This window comes from Haematobia irritans, chromosome 4, assembly GCF_050003625.1.
Source record: "Haematobia irritans isolate KBUSLIRL chromosome 4, ASM5000362v1, whole genome shotgun sequence".
Classification (NCBI taxonomy): domain Eukaryota; kingdom Metazoa; phylum Arthropoda; class Insecta; order Diptera; family Muscidae; genus Haematobia; species Haematobia irritans.
In genome coordinates, this window is record NC_134400.1 from 157534511 (window position 1) to 157556176 (window position 21666).

A 21666-nucleotide genomic window follows, 5' to 3' on the forward strand; every position below is an offset into this window, starting at 1 on the left:
TCGGTCCATTTGGTAATGCCTCCATATAGACCGACTTCACTTCTTGAGTGTTAGAAGGAGCACTGATCATGAAAATTGCTTGAAACTCAATATAAAATTTCCAGATTTTACTTCTACAGATTTAGGATTTCAAATCAATAACGTCTTGATTTATAATTTTCTTGCACACTTATAAGAGATGTTAATGATTCCTCTAAAACTCAAACAAAAACGGTTCTTATAAATCCTGAATCTGATATAGTCCTCATAGGTGAAATCTTTAAATTTATCTTCGGGAAGTGTCCTCAAGCCCTCCTAAAATTTCAAAGGAAACCCTAATATTTGGTTCATGGTGGTGGGTATTTAAGATTCGGCCGGGCCGAACTTACTGCTGTATATACTTGTTTTTTATTTTTTTTTCGCCCGATATGGACTAATACGGTCCCAGAAGCCAGAGTTTTACCCCAATTTTGTTGAAATTTTGCACTACGAGTACAATTAGTAGTGTAGTCAAGTGTGCCAAATTTTATTGAAATCGGTTCAGATTTAGATGTAGCTCCCATATATATCGTTCGCCCGATTTACACTCATATGACTACAGTGGCCAATCTTTTACTCCGATTTAGTTGAAATATTGCACAGGGAGTAGAATTAGGATTGCAGCTATGCGTGCCAAATTTGGTTGAAATCGGTTCAGATTTAAATATATCTCCCATGTATAGCTTTCGCCCGATTTACACTCATATGACCACAGAGGCCAATTTTTAACTCCGATTTAGTTGATCACAGGAAGTGGAATTAGCATTGTAGCTATGCGTGCCAAATGTGGTTGAAATCGGTTCAGATTTAGATATAGCTTCCATATATATGTTTTTCTGATTTCGACAAAAATGGTCAAAATACCAACATTTTCCTTGTAAAATCGCCACTGCTTAGTCGAAAAGTTGTGAAAATGACTCTAATTTTCCTAAACTTCTAATACAAATATATCGAGCGATAAATCATGAATAAACTTTTGCGAAGTTTCCTTAAAATTGCTTCAGATTTAAATGTTTCCCATATTTCTTTAATAACATTGTGTTTCATCCTAGTGCATTAGCCGACTTAAATTTTGAGTCTATAGATTTTGTAGAAGTCTATCAAATACTGTCCAGATCGAGTGATACTTAAATGTATGTAATTGGGACAAACATTTATATATAGCTCCCAACACATTTGACGGATGTGATATGGTATCGAAAATTTAGATCTACAAAGTGGCGCAGGGTATAATATAGTCGGCCCGCCCGACTTTAGACTTTCCTTACTTGTTATACCCACCACCATAAATGGTGACGGGGGTATAATAAGTTTGTCATTCCGTTTGTAACACATCGAAATATCGATTTCCGACTATATAAAGTATATATATTCTTGATCAGGGAGAAATTCTAAGACGATATAAGCATGTCCGTCTGTCCGTCTGTATGTCTGTCTGTTGTAATCACGCTACAGCCTTCAATAATGGCGCTATCGTCCCGAAATTTGGCACAGATTAGTTTTTTGTTTGCTGGCAGGTCAAGTTCGAAGATGGGCTATATCGGTCCAAGTTTTGATATAGTCCCCATATAAACCTACCTCCCGATTTGGGGTCTTGGGCCTATAAAAACCGTAGTTTTTATCAGATTTGCCTGAAATTGGAAATCTAGTGGTATTGTGGGACCATAAAGAGGTGTGTCGAAAATGGTCCGTATCGGTCCATGTTTTAGTATAGCCCCCATATAGACCGATCTCCCGATTTTGCTTCTTAGGCGTCTAGAAACAGTATTTTCTATCCGATTTGTCTGAAATTGAAAATCTAGAGGTATTTTAGGACCATAAGGAGTTGTGTCGAAAATCGTTCGTATCGGTCCATGTTTTGATATAGCCCCCTTATAGACCGATCTCCCGATTTTGCTTCTTGGGCGTCTAGAAACTATATTTACCATCCGATTTGCCTGAAATTGGAAATCTAGTGGTATTGTGGGACCATAAAGAGGTGTGTCGAAAATGGTCCATATCGGTCCATGTTTTGGTATAGCCCCCATATAGACCGATCTCCCGATTTTGCTTGTTACACGTCTAGAAACAGTATTTTCTATCCGATTTGTATGAAATTGAAAATCTAAAGGTATTTTGGGACCATAAAGAGGTGTGTCGAAAATTGTCCGCATCGGTCCATGTTTTGATGTAGCCCCCATGTAAACCAACCTCACGATTTGGAGTCTTGGAGTCTATAAAACCCGTAGTTTTTATCAAATTTGCCTGAAATTGGAAGTATAGAAGTATTTGGGGACCATAAAAAGGTGTGCCGAAAATGGTGCTCATCGGTACCTGTTTTGGTATAGCCCCCATATAGACCGATATACCGATTTTGCTTTTAGGGCTTCTAGAAACTATATTTACCATCCGATTTGCCTGAAATTGGAAATCTAGAGGTATTTGAGGACCATAAAAAGGTGTGCCGAAAATGGTGCTCATCGGTCCATGTTTTCATATAGCCCCATAGAGACTGATTTCCCGACTTTGCTTCTTGGGCTTCTAGAAACAATATTTTCTATCCGATTTTCCTGAAATTGAAAATCTAGAGTTCTTTTGGAACCATAAAAAGGTGTGCCGAAAATGGTGCCCATCGGTCCATTTTTTGGTATAGCCCCCATATAGACCGATCTCCCATTTTGCTTCTTGGGCTTCTAGAAACTATATTTACCATCCGCTTTGCCTGAAATTCTTGAGCTACAATAACTGTATTTATTACATGATTTGCCTGAAATTCGAAATCTAGTGGTATTTTTAGACCACAAATAAGAGTGCCGAAATTGAGGTATATCGGTCCATATTTTGGTATAACCCCCATATAGACTGATCTCTCGATTTTTACTTCTTGGGCGTCTAGAGACTATATTTTCTGGCCGATTTGTTTGAAATTGAAAATCTGGAGATATTTTAAGATCTCAAATATGTGAGTAGCAAATGGTGCCTATCGGTCCATGTTTTGGTATAGCCCCCATATACACCGATCTCCCGGCTTTATTTCTTGGGCTTCTAGAATCCGTAGTTTTTATCCGATTTGCTGGAAATTAGTAATCTGTAATAAAATTTTAGACAAACGAAAATTCTTTTTCTTATAAAGTGTTTTCGTTTATTCAACGATTGTCTCTAAAATTTGTGTCAAAAGAAAACTTTGCTTGTCTAAAATTACGTTTCTCAAAAAGAAACACTTCGTTCAAGGTATAGCAGGCGCACTGATCATGAAAATTGCTTCAAACTGAAAGTAAAAGTTCCAGATTTTACTCATCGTATTTAAATAAATGCGGAAAAATCTACAGATTTAAGATTTTAAATCAAGGCGTAATTTCAACATATACACGATATGTTTATATTTTCTCTAAAACTCAAACAAATTTGGTTCTCATAAATCCAGAATCTTATCTGGTCTTCATAGGTAGAATCTTTAAAGTTTGTCTTCGGGAGCTGGCTCGTTTGGGAGAAGATTTGTCATCAAACCCCCTACAATTCTATATATTATAACGTAACCCACTACGACGAAGAGTTTTCATAGTAAACTATTATACTTGATTCATGGTGGTGGGTATTTAAAATTCGGCCCGGCCGAATTTACTGCTGTATATATTGTTTGTAATTATCAAAGTCCATTGTGAGTAAGGGTACGGCCTGACCAAAAGTGTGTGTCAAACTTTTTTCACACAACATTTTCGAAATATCTAAATACAATATGAGATAAAAATGTTTGGTGGTTTTACTGTGGCGACGAATTCAATTTATATTTCTGTCAAATATTTGACTAGAGTGACCATACCGTATGTTCTCCCTTTTTGTAGAAGTAGTAGCATTCCCTTGTTTGCACGGTAAAATCATTAAAAACTGTATAATTGGACCTATTTACAATTCAAGGGATACTTCCAAAAAATTATTTCCAATAGGAGAGATCATAATTTGTAATATTACAAATACTGAAAAAACGTTTTTTTTTTTTTATACTAACCACAAATTTGATTAAAAAACTTCCAAATAAAGATTTTTTTTTAATTTGACAGATTTTTGTTAAATTTTTCTACAAATTTTGGTAGATTATTTTTGACACTAGTGGCAACCGGCATCCCTTAATGTACAAAGTGGCTGTTATCTAATGAAAATAACATCAAATTTTACAATCAAATAAAATTATTCGAATTGGCTACTTTTGCGGAATGTTGGTCCACTCCCGAAGCGCAGTCTTGAGTGCAAACATTAAACATTTGAAGAAATAAAAAAAATCATAGGCACATAACGATAGGGATGTTTTCTTTTTGCACTGGATACAACATTTGTATGGGCTATCCAGAACATCGTTGCACTAGTGTTCTATCCAGAACATCTCATCAGTGCAAGTCGCGCCGATCTTGTCAGATTGTGTTTTGATAAAGTGACGCTTCATCGATTCACAATAGCACTTTATTGTGACTAATTTATCGAAAAACATGAAATTCAAAGTGGCATAGTGTCGTAAATAATCGCAGCAGTAAATATTTATTACTAATTGGAGCATTTCATACATTAAAAATGCAAGATTTCACTTCTTTTCTGTGATTGTTTTTGAACAGCTGATGACAGTGTTGCATATTTTTGGAGATGTCCTGGATAAACGAGTACTCTGTTTTCTTTTAGTCCTTCACGGCTTAGGGTATCCAGTGCTAAAAGAAAACAGCCCTGAAGTAGTATTTGTAAAAAAACGGCCAGATATTTCGAAAAAGGTCATGCAAAATGTTTAACATTCATCTTAATCAAATATTTGCCGAGTGTGACCTACGCTAAGTGGCATTTGGTGTGGAAGGTTCCAAAAATTTACCAATATAAATATTTTTGTTCACCATATGAATTTTTGTGTTCACAAGAACACTAATTTTACAAATTTGATACGAATTGCACACTGACAAATCTCAGTAGGTGGTCTAAACGAACACTGTATTTCAAATTTTAGGCCGATAAATTACAATAGAACACAAGTCTAAATAGAAAAGTTTCGAGAAGTTCAAGAAGTCAGTTCCTGTAATTATTCTATATCAGTGTTATATAAAAATATGCCAAAAAAAATATACGCCTCCTAAGCCAAATCGAAAGATCGGATCCATATGACCTATTTTCGAACTTGACAAAGCATGTGCGGTTCCAAAGATTTTGTCTTTACACTAATGATTTTGGCATTGATTCCGAGCCAAAGAAGCGGAGAATTTAAGTAAGGCAAATTTAGGACACGATCCCCATTTAAATTTGAGTTTTGCATACTTGATTCCAGGAAACAAATTTTAATATATTAGTTTTTTTTTTTAGTTATTATACCCTCCACTATACGATGGGTGTATATTAACTTTGTCATTCCGTTTGTAACGCATCGAAATTTTGGTCTAAGACCCCATAAAGTATATATATATATATATATATATATATATATATATATATATATATATATATATATATATATATATATATATATATATATATATATATATATATATATATATATATATATATATATATATATATATATATATATATATATATATATATATATATATATATATATATATATATATATATATATATATATATATATATATATATATTCTCTGGGTCGTGGTGAAATTCTGAGTCGATATAGCTATGTCCGTCCATTTATCCGTCTGTCCGCCGTTGTGTGGAAATCACGCTAACTTCCGAACGTTATTGATGTAGGTTAGGTTAGGTGGCAGCCAGATGTATCAGGCTCACTTAGACTATTCAGTCCATTGTGATACCACATTGGTGAACTTCTTTCTTATCACTGAGTGCTGCCCGATTCCATGTTAAGCTCAATGACAAGAGACCTCCTTTTTATAGCCGAGTCCGAACGGTGTTCCAAATTGCACTGAAAACACTTAGAGAAGCTTTGAAACCCTCAGAAATGTCACCAGCATTACTGAGGTGGGATAATCCACCGTTGAAAAACTTTGGTGTTCGGTCGAAGCAGGAATCGTACCCACGACCTTGTGTATGCAAGGCGGGCATGCTAACCATTGCACCACGGTGGTCGGATGGTATTGCAAATGAGCCATATCGGACCACGTTTACGTATAGCTCCCATATAAACCGATCCCCGGATTTGATCTCCGGAGCCTCTTGGAAGAGCAAAATTCATGCGATGCGGTTGAAATTTGGTACGTGGTGTTAGTATATGGTCTCTAACATTCATGCAAAAATTCGTCCATATCGGTCCATAATTATATATAGCCCTCATATAAATCGATCCCCAGATTTGATCTCCGGAACCTCTTCGAGGAGCAAATATCATCCGATCCGGTTCGAATTTGGTACGTGGCGTTAGTATATGGTCTCTAACAATCATGCGAAGATTCGTCCATCTCGATCCATAATTATATATAGCCCTCATATAAATCGCTCTCCAGATTTGACCTCCGGAACCTCTTAGAGGAACCATCCCATTTGGTGTAAATTTGGTACATTGCGCTAGTATATGGCCGCTAACAGCCATGCAAAAATTGGTCCATATCGCTCGTTAGTTATATATGGTCGATCGCCAATCACACAAAAATTGGTCCATAGAAAAATTTGTCAACATTTTATTTCTATAGAAAATTTTGTGAAACTGAATTATATACGTATTTAATCGGCCTTTTTTGTTTAATATATACCCCGTATGGACAAACTTACAATTTAGAAGACGGTGTTAAGAAGTTTTAAGATACCTTGGCGTCGGCAAGTGTTACCTCAACCCAAGTAATTCGATTGTGGATGACAGTCTTTAGTAGAAGTTTCTACGCAATCCATGGTGGAGGGTACATAAGATTCGGCCTGGCCAATCTTACGGCCGTATATACTTGTTTTTCTTCATGTACTACCAAAGACCTCTAAAAACGTGATAACGAAAACTTTAATTTCTAAATTCAGACATGACTTCAAGTAGAAATTATGCTATGATTGAAATAAAACTCGTAATTAAAATAAGGTGTTGAAAACCTCTCCAACAAAGCTTTTTTGCTTTGTTTTAAGATGCAAAAAATCAACAAATTGAAAGACGATTTCATTCATTTTGAAGAATTTTTCACATTTTCACATGTTGCCCTTAGTCAAACAAAATTTTCTTTCATTTTAAGTTACGTATTTTTAAGTATTTTAATAAGGAAGTACAAAAGGTCTTTATTAAAAAGTTGATCGCATTTTGGTCGGGGAAAAAACCTTATATCAGAGAAATGCGTCTTCTATGCTATGCAAAAAACGCATTTTTATTTTAAGGACACGAAATCTTTGGCCTCCCGACGGTATCTTTTTCAGTATACCTAAAATTCCGAACACTATATTGTATCCAACGTTGGCAGCAACAAACTCCTGGGATTATCACAGTTTCTTCGTAAAGAAGATCTTAATCCAAGTAAAAATCGGAATTCTTTCACAACCTACCATTAGATCTTTACAGATATGCGAATTCGAATTGCTGTAATTGAAAGGTCGTAATTAGTTGTGGTATTTCACACAGAAACAAATTTCACGAAAATGTTTCCAATTAAAATCTTAGTTGAATTTTACACACATTTCTATACCCTCCATCATAGGATGGGGGTATATTAACTTTGTCATTCCGTTTGTAACACATCGAAATATTGCTCTAAGACCTCATAAAGTATATATATTCTGGGTCGTGGTGAAATTCTGAGTCGATCTAAGCATGTCCGTCCATCCGTCTGTTGAAATCACGCTAACTTCCGAACGAAACAAGCTATAGACTTGAAACTTGGCACAAGAAGTTGTTATCGATGTAGGTCGGATGGGATTGAAAATGGGCCATATCGGTCCACTTTTACGTATAGCCCCCATATAAAGGGACCCTCAGATTTGGCTTGTGGAGCCTCTAACAGAAGCATATTTCATCCGATCCGGCTGAAATTTGGTACATGGTGTTGGTATATGGTCTCTAACAACCATGCAAAAATTGGTCCACATCGGTCCATAATTATATATAGCCCCCATATAAACCGATCCCCAGATTTGTCTTGCGGAGCCTAAAAGAGAAGCCAATTTCATCCGATCCGGTTGAAATTCGGTACATGGTGTTGGTATATTGTCTCTAATAACCATGCAAAAATTGGTCCACATCGGTCCATAATTATATATAGCCCCCATATAAACCGATCCCCGGATTTGGCTTGCGGAGCCTCAAAGACAAGAAAATTTCATCCGATCCGGCTGAAATTTGGTACACAATGTTGGTATATGGTCTCTAACAACCATGCAAAAATTGGTCCATATCGGTTTTTAATTATATATAGCCCCCATATAAACCGATCCCCAGATTTGGCTTGTGGAGCCTCTAAGAGAAGCATATTTCATCCGATCCGGCTGAAATTTGGTACATGGTGTTGGTATATGGTCTCTAACAATCATGCAAAAATTGGTCCACATCGGTCCTTAATTATATATAACCCCCATATAAACCGATCCCCAGATTTGGCTTGCGGAGCCTCAAAGAGAAGCAAATTTCATCCGATCCGGCTGAAATTTGGTACATGATGTTGGTATATGGTCTCTAACAACCATGCAAAAATTGGTCCACATCGCTTCATAATTATATATAGCCCCCATATAAACCGATCCCCAGATTTGGCTTGCGAAGTCTCCAAGAGAAGCAAATTTCATCCAAGCCGGTTGTAATTTGGAACATGGTGTTAGTATATGATCTTTAACAACCGTGCCAGAATTGGTCCATATCGGTCCATAATTATATATAGCCCCCATATAAAACGTTCTCCAGATTTGACCTCCGGAGCCTCTTGGAGGAGCAAAATTCATCCGATCCGGTTCAAATTAGGAACGTGGTGTTACACGCAAAGAAAAAAAAACGTTTGGAAAACGTGTACCGAAAACGTTTTTCTTTTGTTAGAGTTTTTTGAATTGCTTCGAAAATTTTAAACTTTTATCACCAAAAAAATTCGTTTGTTACAAAATTTTTACTTTTTCAATAAAAAAAGTTATTTTTGAAACCACAACACAGTCCATTTCGTTTATATGAAACACTGTTCTTTTCTGACTTTAGGTCTTTAATACGACACATTTTACAGTTCAAAATTTAATATAGGACAATGTAATGTTCAACATTTTTTCGGAATCTTCCGAACATATCTGGAATATATGTAAAAAAAAACAAAAAAAAAACTTTGGTCGAAGCAGGGATCGAACCCACGACCCTTGGCATGCAAGTCAGACGTAGCAACCACTGCTTCACGGTGCTAAACTAAATGTTTGTTTCTGTTAAATAAACTTTGTTTATTCGGTTCGTGGGCGCCGCAAGCTATGCTATATAAATATAACTTATATGGATATTTATCTATTGATGACAATAACAGGTACATAGCTCAGTGGTTAGTGTGTTGGCTTACAAAGTGCATGGTCCGCGGTTCGATTTTCCGTCCAGGCGAAAGGTCAAAAAAAATTTAAAAATTTATAAAATCGTATAATTTCTTCTACATTGTTGGTATTACAGGAAAAGGTGTTAAGAACTAAAAAACCTCGTGGATGTGAGAAAGGTGTGAGGGAAAATGCAATTAGCACGAAAACAATTTTTTTTGAGTTAGTCTTTATGAAATTGTTTTTACATACTGGAAAAGAATAAACGTTTATCACAAAAAGTACATACTTTTCTTCCAAATACACTTCCTTACAGCGAAAAGCAAATGAGAAACGAACTTTGTTTGTCTAAAATTTCGTTTGGGAGGAAAGAATTATTTTTTTGCGTGTAGTATATGGTCGCTAACAACCATACCAAAATTGGTCCAATCACACAAAAATTGGTCCATATCGGTTCATAATCATGGTTGCCACTAGAGCCAAAAATAATCTACCAAAATTTTATTTCTATAGAAAATTTTGTCAAAATGTTATTTCTATAGAAAATTTTGTCAAAATTTTATTTCTAGAGAAAATTTTGTTAAAATTTTATTCGGTTCATAATATAATTTTCATCATTTTCAAAATTTTATTTCTATAGAAAATTTTGTTCAAATTTTATTCGGTTCATAATCATGGTTGCCACTCGAACCAAAAATAATCTACCAAGATTTTATTTCTATAGAAAATTTTGTCAAAAGTTTATTTCTATAGAAAATTTTGTTAAAATTTTATTTCTGTAGAAATTTTTGTCAAAATTTTCTTTCTATAGAATATTTTGTCAAAATTTTTATTTCTATAGAAAATTTTGTGAAAATTTTATTTCTATAGAAAATGTTGTTAAAATTTTATTTCTGTAGAAAATTTTGTCAAAATTTTATGTCTACTTTGTCAAACTGAATTCTATACGTATTGGATCGATCTTTTTTGATTTAATTTATACCACGTATGGACTTCCATACAATTTAGAAGATGGTGTTAGGAGGTTTTAAGATACCTTGCCATCGGCAAGCGTTACCGCAACTTAAGTAATTCGATTGTGGATGGCAGTGTTTAGAAGAAGTTTCTACGCAATCCATGATGGAGGGTACATAAGCTTCGGCCTGGCCGAACTTACGGCCGTATATACTTGTTAAATTGAAACAAAAATCAATCACACAAATTAATATTAATTTTTTAATTGGATCAATTAATTGTTTTTTATACCCTTCACCATAGGATGGGGGTATATTAACTTTGTCATTCCGTTTGTAACACATCGAAATATTGTTCTAAGACCCCATTCTAAGACATTCTGGGTCGATCTAAGCATGTCCGTCCGTCCGTGTGTTGAAATCACGCTAACTTCCGAACGAAACAAGCTATCGACTTGAAACTTGGCACAAGTAGTTGTTATTGATGTAGGTCGGATGGTATTGCAAATGGGCCATATAGGACCACTTCTACGTATAGCTTCCATATAAACCGACCCCAAGATTTGGCTTGCGGAGCCTCTTAGAGAAGCACATTTCATCCGATCCGGTTGAAATTTGGTACGTGGTGTATCTAACAACCATGCAAAAATTGGTCCATATCGGCCCATAATTATATATAGCCCCCATATAAACCCATCCAGATATGACCTCCGGACCCTCTTTGAAGAGCAAAATTTATCCGATCCGGTTGAAATTTGGTACAAGGAGTAAGTATATGGTTTCTAACAACCATGCAAAAATTGTTTCTTATCGGTCCATAATTATATATAGCCCCCATATAAACCGACCCCCCAGATTTGAACTTCGGAGCCTCTTGGAGGAGCAAAATTCGTCCGATCCGGTTGAAAGTTGGTACAAGGAGTAAGTGTATGGTATCCAACAGCCATGCAAAAATTAGTCCATATCGGCCCATAATTATATATAGCCCCCATATAAACCGAACCCCAGATTTGACCTCCGGAGCATCTTGGAGGGGAAAAATTTATCCGATTCGGGTGAAATTTGGCACATTGTGCTAGTAACCACCATGTCAAAATTGGTCCATATCGGTCTATAGTTATATATAGACGATCCCCAATCACACAAAAATTCGTCCATATCGGATAATAATCATGTTTGCCACTCGAGCCAAAAATAATCTACCAAAATTTTATTTCTATAGAAAATTTTGTTAAAATTTTATTACTATAGAAATTTTTGTCAAAATTTTATTTCTATAGACTTTTTTGTAAACATTTTATTTATACAAAATTTTGTCAAAATTTTATTTCTATAGAAATTTTTGTCAAAATTTTATTTCTATAGATAATTTTGTCAAAATTTTATTTTTATAGAAAATTTTGTCAAAATTTTATTTCTATAGATAATTTTGTCAAAATTTTATTTCTATAGATTTTTTTTGCAACATTTTATTTTTATACAAAATTTTGTCAAAATTTTATTTCTATAGATAATTTTGTCAAAATTTTATTTCCTTAGAAAATTTTGTCAAAATTTGATTTCTATAGAAAATTTTGTCAAAATTTAAGTCTATAGAAAATGTTTTCAAAATTTTATTTCTATAGAAATTTTTTTCAAGATTTTATTTCTATAGAAAATTTTGTCAAAATTTAAGTCTATAGAAAATTTTGTAAAAATTTTAATTTTATTAAACTAATTATATACGTATACAATCGGTCTTTTTATACCCTCCATCATAGGATGGGGGTATATTAACTTTGTCATTCCGTTTGTAAAACATCGAAATATTGCTCTAAGACCCCATAAAGTATATATATTCTGGGTCGTGGTGAAATTCTGAGTCGATCTAAGCATGTCCGTCCGTCCGTCTGTTGAAATCACGCTAACTTCCGAACGAAACAAGCTATCGACTTGAAACTTGGCACAAGTAGTTGTTATCGCTGTAGGTCGGATGGTATTGAAAATGGGCCATATCGGTCCACTATTACGTATAGCCCCCATATAAAGGGACCCTCAGATTTGGCTTGTGGAGCCTCTAACAGAAGCATATTTCATCCGATCCGGCTGAAATTTGGTACATGGTGTTGGTATATGGTCTCTAACAACCATGCAAAAATTAGTCCACATCGGTCCATAATTATATATAGCCCCCATATAAACCGATCCCCAGATTTGGCTTGCGGAGCCTAAAAGAGAAGACAATTTCATCCGATCCGGTTGAAATTCGGTACATGGTGTTGGTATATGGTATCTAACAACCATGCCAAAATTGGTCCACATCGGTCCTTAATTATATATAGCCCCCATATAAACCGATCCCCAGATTTGGCTTGCGGAGCCTCAAAGAGAAGAAAATTTCATCCGATCCGGCTGAAATTTGGTACACGATGTTGGTATATGGTCTCTAACAACCATGGAAAAATTGGTCCACTTCGGTCCATAATTATATATAGCCCCCATATAAACCGATCCCCAGATTTGGCTTGCGGAGCCTAAAAGAGAAGCAAATTTCATCCGATCCGGCTGAAATTAGGTACATGGTGTTGGTACATGGTATCTAACAACCATGCAAAAATTGGTCCACATCGGTCCATAATTATATATAGCCCCCATATAAACCGATCCCCAGATTTGGCTTGCGGAGCCTAAAAGAGAAGCAAATTTCATCCGATCCGGCTGAAATTTGGTACACGATGTTGGTATATGGTCTCTAACAACCATGCAAAAATTGGTCCATATCGGTTTTTAATTATATATAGCCCCCATATAAACCGATCCCCAGATTTGGCTTGTGGAGCCTCTAAGAGAAGCATATTTCATCCAATCCGGCTGAAATTTGGTACATGGTGTTGGTATATGGTCTCTAACAATCATGCAAAAATTGGTCCACATCGGTCCTTAATTATATATAACCCCCATATAAACCGATCCCCAGATTTGGCATGCGGAGCCTCAAAGAGAAGGAAATTTCATCCGATCCGGCTGAAATTTGGTACATGATGTTGGTATATGGTCTCTAACAACCATGCAAAAATTGGTCCACATCGCTTCATAATTATATATAGCCCCCATATAAACCGATCACCAGATTTGGCTTGCGAAGTCTCCAAGAGAAGCAAATTTCATCCAAGCCGGTTGTAATTTGGAACATGGTGTTAGTATATGATCTTTAACAACCGTGCCAGAATTGGTCATATCGGTCCATAATTATATATAGCCCCCATATAAAACGTTCTTCAGATTTGACCTCCCGAGCCTCTTGGAGGAGCAAAATTCATCCGATCCGGTTCAAATTAGGAACGTGGTGTTAGTATATGGTCGCTAACAACCATACCAAAATTGGTCCAATCACACAAAAATTGGTCCATATCGGTTCATAATCACGGTTGCCACTAGAGCCAAAAATAATCTACCAAAATTTTATTTCTATAGAAAATTTTTTCAAAAAGTTATTTCTATAGAAAATTTTGTCAAAATTTTATTTCTAGAGAAAATTTTGTTAAAATTTTATTCGGTTCATAATAAAATTTTCATCATTTTCAAAATTTTATTTCTATAGAAAATTTTGTCAAAATTTTATTTCTATAGAAAATTTTGTTCAAATTTTATTCGGTTCATAATCATGGTTGCCACTCGAGCCACAAATAATCTACCAAGATTTTATTTCTATAGAAAATTTTGTCAAAAGTTTATTGCTATAGAAAATTTTGTTAAAATTTTATTTCTGTAGAAATTTTTGTCAAAATTTTCTTTTTATAGAATATTTTGTCAAAATTTTTATTTCTATAGAAAATTTTGTGAAAATTTTATTTCTATAGAAAATGTTGTTAAAATTTTATTTCTGTAGAAAATTTTGTCAAAATTTTATGTCTACTTTGTCAAACTGAATTCTATACGTATTGGATCGATCTTTTTTGATTTAATTTATACCACGTATGGACTTCCATACAATTTAGAAGATGGTGTTAGGAGGTTTTAAGATACCTTGCCATCGGCAAGCGTTACCGCAACTTAAGTAATTCGATTGTGGATGGCAGTGTTTAGAAGAAGTTTCTACGCAATCCATGATGGAGGGTACATAAGCTTCGGCCTGGCCGAACTTACGGCCGTATATACTTGTTTTGTTTAATATATACTCCGTATGGACTACCTTACCATTTAGAAGACGGTGTTAAGAAGTATTAAGATACCTTGTCATCGACAAGTGTTACCGCAAGCCAAGTAATTCGATTGTGGATGACAGTCTTTAGTAGAAGTTTTTACGCAATCCATGGTCGAGGATACATAAGATTTGGCCTGGCCCAACTTACGGCCGTATATACTTGTTAATTGATACTATTATTTCTGTGATTGAAAACATTTCAATTAAAAAATTAATTGGATCAATTGATGAAAATGCTATATACCCATTATAATGGAATGAAGACCATAAAATAATAACATTTGCAAATCATTGCATTTTTTTGTCAATATAATTTACTTTTATTTAGATATATTTTTGTTTTCTTGTTACTGTTTAAACATTTTATGTAACTAATTAAAACTAACAGATTAAATTTCTAAGATTTAGGACAATAATGATATTATTTGGGGTTGTGGTAATGATAACAATGCTTTTAATAATGATAGTCATGACAATAACTAATTACGCTTTTATTTTTAAATTACATCGATTAAATTATGGTTTCATCTTAAAACCAAGATGAAAGTTTGAGCATTCCATTATGAGATTACAATAATGAAGAGAAGAAAAAAATTAACATTTTCTCTGAAAACTTTATTAATCTAATTTTTATGTAAAATGTTAATAGCATAAAATACTTGATTGGATATGATAAGAAAATACGAGGACTTTCATGATCTTTGCTTTGTTTTTTTCCCCCTTTCATTTCCCAAGTAAGTAAATTCTATTTAGCTTAGCAATTTTAAAAAACATGTTTTTTGGTTCGACATAAAAATATATTTACAAATATTATATAGCTTACTCTTAGGATTTATAATAATTTGTAGTAACCTGATATTATTGTTACTTGATTATTTGCAGAATATAATTTCCTATTTATTTGGTTTGTATATGATAATATTGATAAACATATGTCATTGTTGTATTTGATGTTTTTTTAAATATTTTTATTTTATTACACTATGATGCAAAATTCAACAAAAAATCACTTTTCCCAGCCGAAAGTACTCGATGAGAGGAAAAAAGTAATTTCTGGATTTTGCTAGATTGGTTGCCGTTCGTCTTTTATGAGCCTCTAAATTTTTGTCGACAAATTCGATTTTGAGCACTTTACTTATGGCCATACGACGAAAAATGTTGTGAATTCGTTTTTGATGTATTTAGCAAAGTTGTAGCTCTTGACTTGGCCAACAAAAATGCTGAATATATTAGTTCGGAAAATTTTCATGTTCATGCTCTAAATCGCTAAAATGTCGAATAAATTACCACCGATTTTTTCAGTTTTTCAACTACAGCCCTTGAACTATAGAAAATTTTACCAAACAGTCGAGGGAAGAAATGTAGCCTATAAAATTATGAACAACTTTGTAGTACATACCAATCATACGACAATTTCTTGATACTCTTTTTGCAATTTATTTTTTATTTGTAGTTTTTTGTATACGAAACAACAAAACAAATGCGTATTTGTAAACTCGTTGTTGTTATTTTGAATTGCTAAAAATGAAATTTAATCACATTTGTATGCAAAATCCTTATCGAGGAGTGGTCATATAAATTTGGCATGTTCTACAAAGTTGTTCATAATTATAGGCTACATTTCTTCCCTAGACTGTTTCGTAAAATATTCAAGAACTGTAGTCGAAAAACGGAAAAAATCGGTGATAAAAGTGGTATTTTTTTTTTTCAATTTGGAGCACGAAGATAAACATTTTCGTACTTAATATATTCTGCATGTTTGTTAGCCGAGTCACGAGCTACAACTTTGCTGAATATCCGAAAAAAAAATTCACACCATTTTTCGAGCTATGGCCATACGAAAATTACAAAAGGTGTTAAAAATCGAATTTGGCGACAAAACTTTAGAGGCTCATAAAATACGAACGGCACCCAATCTAGCAAAATCCAGAAATTACTTTTCTCCTCTCATCGAGTACTTTCGGCTGGGATAAGTGATTTATTTGCTTGGATTTTCTGTGTTATTATTATTTCCTGCCTATAATTTGACTGATTATGTATGAAGAATGTGATGTGTATTTTTTTTTTTTTTTGTCTCAGTCCAGACTCTTTGTGTATACGTTTTTTTTTTTCTCAAATAGGATATTGCATTTATTTAGGACTTCTCATCACATTTTAGAATATTTAAAACTAAAAAAAAAAAACAATATATTCTGTTTTTAATTCATTTATATAAGTAACACATATATATCGTTGCGAGTTCGAATGAGAATGGTAAAGGCTTGAGTGATAAAATTTAAAATTATTTAATATCCTCACCAAAAAATTGTAGCAAAAAACAAGTAAGTAAAGTCTAAAGTCGGGCGGGACCGACTATATTATACCCTTCACCCCTATGTAGACCAAAATTTGTATTACCATCTCAACTACTTCACATTTGCTGGAAGCTATATAAAGGAGACAATTTTTTTACTTCTACAAAATCTCTAGAATTAAAATTTAAATCGGCTAACGCTATCCAGTTAATTGGAGGAAACTTCCATTGAAAATGGGTCTAAAATGTGTAACAGTCTACCTTATTTCCCCAACTCTGGTGTACGTAGATATGGGAGCTATATATAATCTGAACCGATTTTGACTAAATTTGACATGTATAGTTAGAATAAAAATTCTGCTATCTATGCGAAATTTCACGTAAATGGGAGTATAACTTTGGCCCACTGGTCATATGAGTGTAAATCGGACGGAAGATATATATGGGAGCCATATCTAAATCTGAACCGATTTCAACCAAATTTGGCACAATTACCGATACTACTAAACGTACTCCTTGTGCGAAATTTGAAGCAAATCACGGCAAAACCCTGGATTTTGAGGCCATATAACTTCAAATCGGACGAAAGATATATATGGAAGCTATATCTAAATCTGAATCGATTTTTACCATATTTGGCACATACAATAGTATCGTTAAAGGTACCGCTTGTGCAAAATTTGAAGTAAGTCAGGGCAAAACTCTGGCTTTTGAGACCATAAAAGTCCAAATCGGGCGAAAGATATATATGTGAGCTATATCTAAATCTGAACCGATTTTAACAAAATTTGACACACTTAACAATACTATTAAACGTATCGCTTGTGCAAAATTTGAAGCAAATCACGGCAAAACTCTGGCTTTTGTGGCCATTTAAGTTAAAATCGGACGAAAGATATATATGGGAGCTATATCTAAATTTGAACCGATTTCAATCAAATTTACCAAACATTGGTAGAATGTCAATTCTACCCTCTGTGCAAAATTTCACGAAGATCGGTAGTAAACTTTGGCCTCTGTGGTCTTATGAGTCTAAATCGGACGAAAGATATATATGGGAGCTAGATCTAAATCTGAACCGATGTGGCTGATATTTTGCAAGATTTTCGAGATTCATAAAATATTTGGATGTACGGTATTTCAAGAAAATCGGTTGATAAACACGCTAACTATGACCACATTGGGGATAAATATATATGGCAGCTATACCTAAATCTGAACCGAATTTTTTCAAAACCAATAGCGTTTGTCTCTGCCCCAAGAAACGGCCCTATGCCAAATTTGAGGACAATCGGACTTAAATTGCGAGCTGTACTTTGTGCACAAAATTACATATACAGACAGACGGACGGACGGACAGACAAACAGACAGACAGACGGACATCGCTAAATCGACTCAGAATTTAATTCTAAGCCGATCGGTATACTAAAAGATGGGTCTATGACCACTATTTCTTGGCGTTACATACAAATGCATGCCTTGATTAGCCTCCAGGACAGATTTTAAGCCAACAAGAAATACACAGTATGCTTCCAGAAACTTATCACAAAACAAATGAGAGATTGCATCGAAATCAGTGAACATGTCAGCATCAATAATCTTACTTTATTCTCTTTCTTAGACAGCCAATCGAACAGACTTAATTTCCAATGATCGATCCTTATTTTGCCCAACCATTCTCTCCAAACCAAGAACTATGCGTAACTTAAACAAAAAAGAAAAAGCGAATTAAACCCAAAGTGACAATAAAATGTAATTCATTTAAACAATACATCTCCCAACACTAATAAACTAATACTGAGGAATCAGTTGTGAGTGGAGCATAAACCATTGGTTTTGCAAAGAAACTGTATAAGTCGACTCACATTAAAATATAATTTTTTCAATGTTTTTTAATGTTCGAATCGAACTCAAAGAAGATTGAGTTTTGCACGTTGTTTTTCTAGGCAAAATGTATAAGGCTGCCTTAATTTTGTTTTAATTCTTCTGCAAAAATAATCACAATCTGACATAAGCAGTTTCGTAAATGAATAAAAAACAACAACAACAAAAAAATAAACATTACTTATATATTCAAACCAACCATAAGAAATATAGCAATTTTGTATAAATAAAAACTAGATTAACTTAATTGAAACCATTTTATCAACAAATAAACAACTAACGTTTTTGTAATTGCATTTGTCTCAACTGTAGTAATACTTTAACATAAAATAGAGCTATGAACTGGAGTATTTAATACTCCTAGCACCAGCACATAAACTGATTAAGTATATTAGAATTTTCTACAATAAAGAAGAAAAAAAAAATATATGTGTATGTAAAACTTTTTTTTTAAATACTAAACGATTCAAGTGAATAGTGGGTGATATGGAGATTAAAGCAGAAGAACAAATGGATTTAGCTGGCCGATATAAATGGAGCTTCTTTGATTAAATTACATTGAATTGAAGTTAATTTAATTTTTTTTAATACAATTCTTTGCATGATATCAATATTCTTGTCAACTAGAACCTTTCTTTGGTATTATTTCTAAAGAGAGAAATACCACCAAATTATTCGAAAAATTCAAAAAGTACTTCTATTACATTACGTTTGCCATTATTGTCCTTATATGCTTTAATCTCAATTGACATTTTATTCACTTCACACAAATGTTAGTTGAACATCTTCCGTATGTATTGGAGTCATCTTCTTAAATGAATATTCCTACTCGAATATTTCCCAATGTTATTTCGTTGTGTGTCTTGCCCAAGCTGTTCTTTGTACTTGGCTCATCATTTGACTACGATTAGGTACCTTTTCACTGGTACTACGTTGTATGAAACTGGGCGTAGCCGATAGTTTACGCTGATTGGTTACATTACCCGCCTCATCGGTTACTTTCAGCATGACTGTATTATAACGCGGTGAATTTGAAGTGGAAGGGCTTATTGGATCTGCGTTATTATTGTTCAGATTTGAGTTACTGCGAACCAGCTGAGCCAGCGGTGAATCAACTGTTGACGAGGATCTACTATTCTCCCTGGATCCGGAAGCAGATCCCCCTGCTATATTACCGTTCGATACCGACTGTGTAAGGTTATGAGCAAAGGGTTTCATTAAATGCTCATCGAGAGTATTCAGATTCTTATCCAGACTCAACTGTATCTCCTCGTTCAATGTCAGAGGGGAATTGGAATACGAGTTACGGTTCAGTGTACCCATGGGCGAGGGTGTTAAATTACCCATGGAGCTGGGTGTCGGGGTACTTAGGAAATTATAATTACTACTGGCATTATTGTTATTATTGGATGGACTGCAAGACATGGGATTTACATAGAAGAAGGAGTTGTGTGGCGATGGAGTAGCACCTCCTGCTCCACCATTTGTTAGACCCAATGCTCCCGCTGTGGCATTGTTATTTGCACTTGCTCCCAGATTTAAGGCGTGAAGGCGATTTAATAGTTCCTGATTAACCTGAAACAGATCTTTCGACAAGGCCTCTTGCTGTTGTTGCACATTCGGCGAAGAACTTAGTTGATGCAAGTGTGATGATATATTTTGCAATTGATTCATGGAGGGGAAAGGACTGGAAGATAAGGTATTTGTGGTTACATTCGAACCACTTGCTCCGGATACATTCAAATGCAATTGTGATTGACTGAATGATGGTGTTGGTGTGGGAGGAGCTAGGGCATTTCCCAGATTTTGTTGTTGACCCAAGGGAGATGAGGTTGGTGATTGTTGCTGGTGCTGTTGTTGGAAATTTTGCAGATTTTGGGTTTGCTGATTTAGTCCACTCAGTTGATGACTCAGTGTTGTCAGCTGTTGATTGATGCTGCCCAAATTATTAATTTGCTGATTAATAGTGGCCAAGTTAGTGTTGGCAGTTCCCGTAGTAGCTTGTAGCAACATTTGCAAATGGTTCTATACATAGGACATTTGAGTAAAAAAAGAAAATAACATTTATTTAGAAAAGCGATTGAGTTTTTCAAAGCATTTTCTCAAGAGGCAAACTGGAACAATTGGCTTTTAACTCAAAACAGCACATTTAACTAAAGAACACAATAAATAGGCAAATATTTAACACAAAATGAAACAACATTCACATGAGCACAACAGTAAATATAATTATAAACACGCTCGAAATAAAATGGCAACACTTGTTAGATAATATTAGTTGCGAGAATTATTTTATAAAGTTATACAGAGAGTAAAGAAATCTGCTAGAATGTAATAACAAAATAGTACAAATTTCATACACCAGGAAAATTTACTTTCCTCTTAAGCGAAATTGTTGGCAAATGAATTCACTTTTACTATAAGTACGCAATCCATGGCACATAAGATTCGGCCTGGCCGAACTTGCGGCCGTATTTACTTTTTATATTCAGCACCATAGAATTGTGATGGGGATATAATAAGTTTGTCATCCCGTTTGTAACAAATCAAAATATCGACTTCCGACACTATAAAGTATATTATTCTTCATCAGGTAGAAATTCTGAGACAATATAACCATGTCCGTCGGACCGTCTATCTGTCGGTCTGTCTGTTGCAATCACGCTACAGTCTTCAATAATGAAGCTATCGGGCAGAAATTTAGCGTTATTTTGTCTGCAGCCAGGTCAAGATCGAAGATGGACTACACCGTTCCAGCTTTTGGATATAGCCCCATACAAACTTTCTATTTTGTATTATATAAATCTTGTACTGTACTTGTTGTACAAGACCAATAAATGTTAAACAAACAAACAAACTTTTTCATCCGATTTGCCTGAAATTCAAAAAAAAAAAAAACAAGTATATACGGCCGTAAGTTCGGCCAGGCCGAAGCTTATGTACCCTACACCATGGATTG

General features: G+C 34.5%; 1 protein-coding gene across 4 annotated transcripts in view; it reads right to left on the reverse strand.

Annotated features, from left to right (window-relative positions):
• LOC142237265 (capon-like protein) overlaps positions 1-21666 on the reverse strand; it is a 795171-nt gene that overhangs the window by 14798 nt on the left and 758707 nt on the right. For 2 of the 4 annotated variants that reach the window (XM_075308680.1, XM_075308677.1), the window contains one exon: positions 15495-20732. The exons of the other annotated variants lie outside the window; for them this stretch is intronic. In XM_075308680.1, coding sequence (XP_075164795.1) covers positions 19554-20732 — 1179 coding nt within the window. In that variant the 3' untranslated portion in view covers positions 15495-19553. Of the gene's footprint in view, positions 1-15494; positions 20733-21666 lie in introns of those variants that run through there. 4 annotated transcript variants of the gene reach the window in all.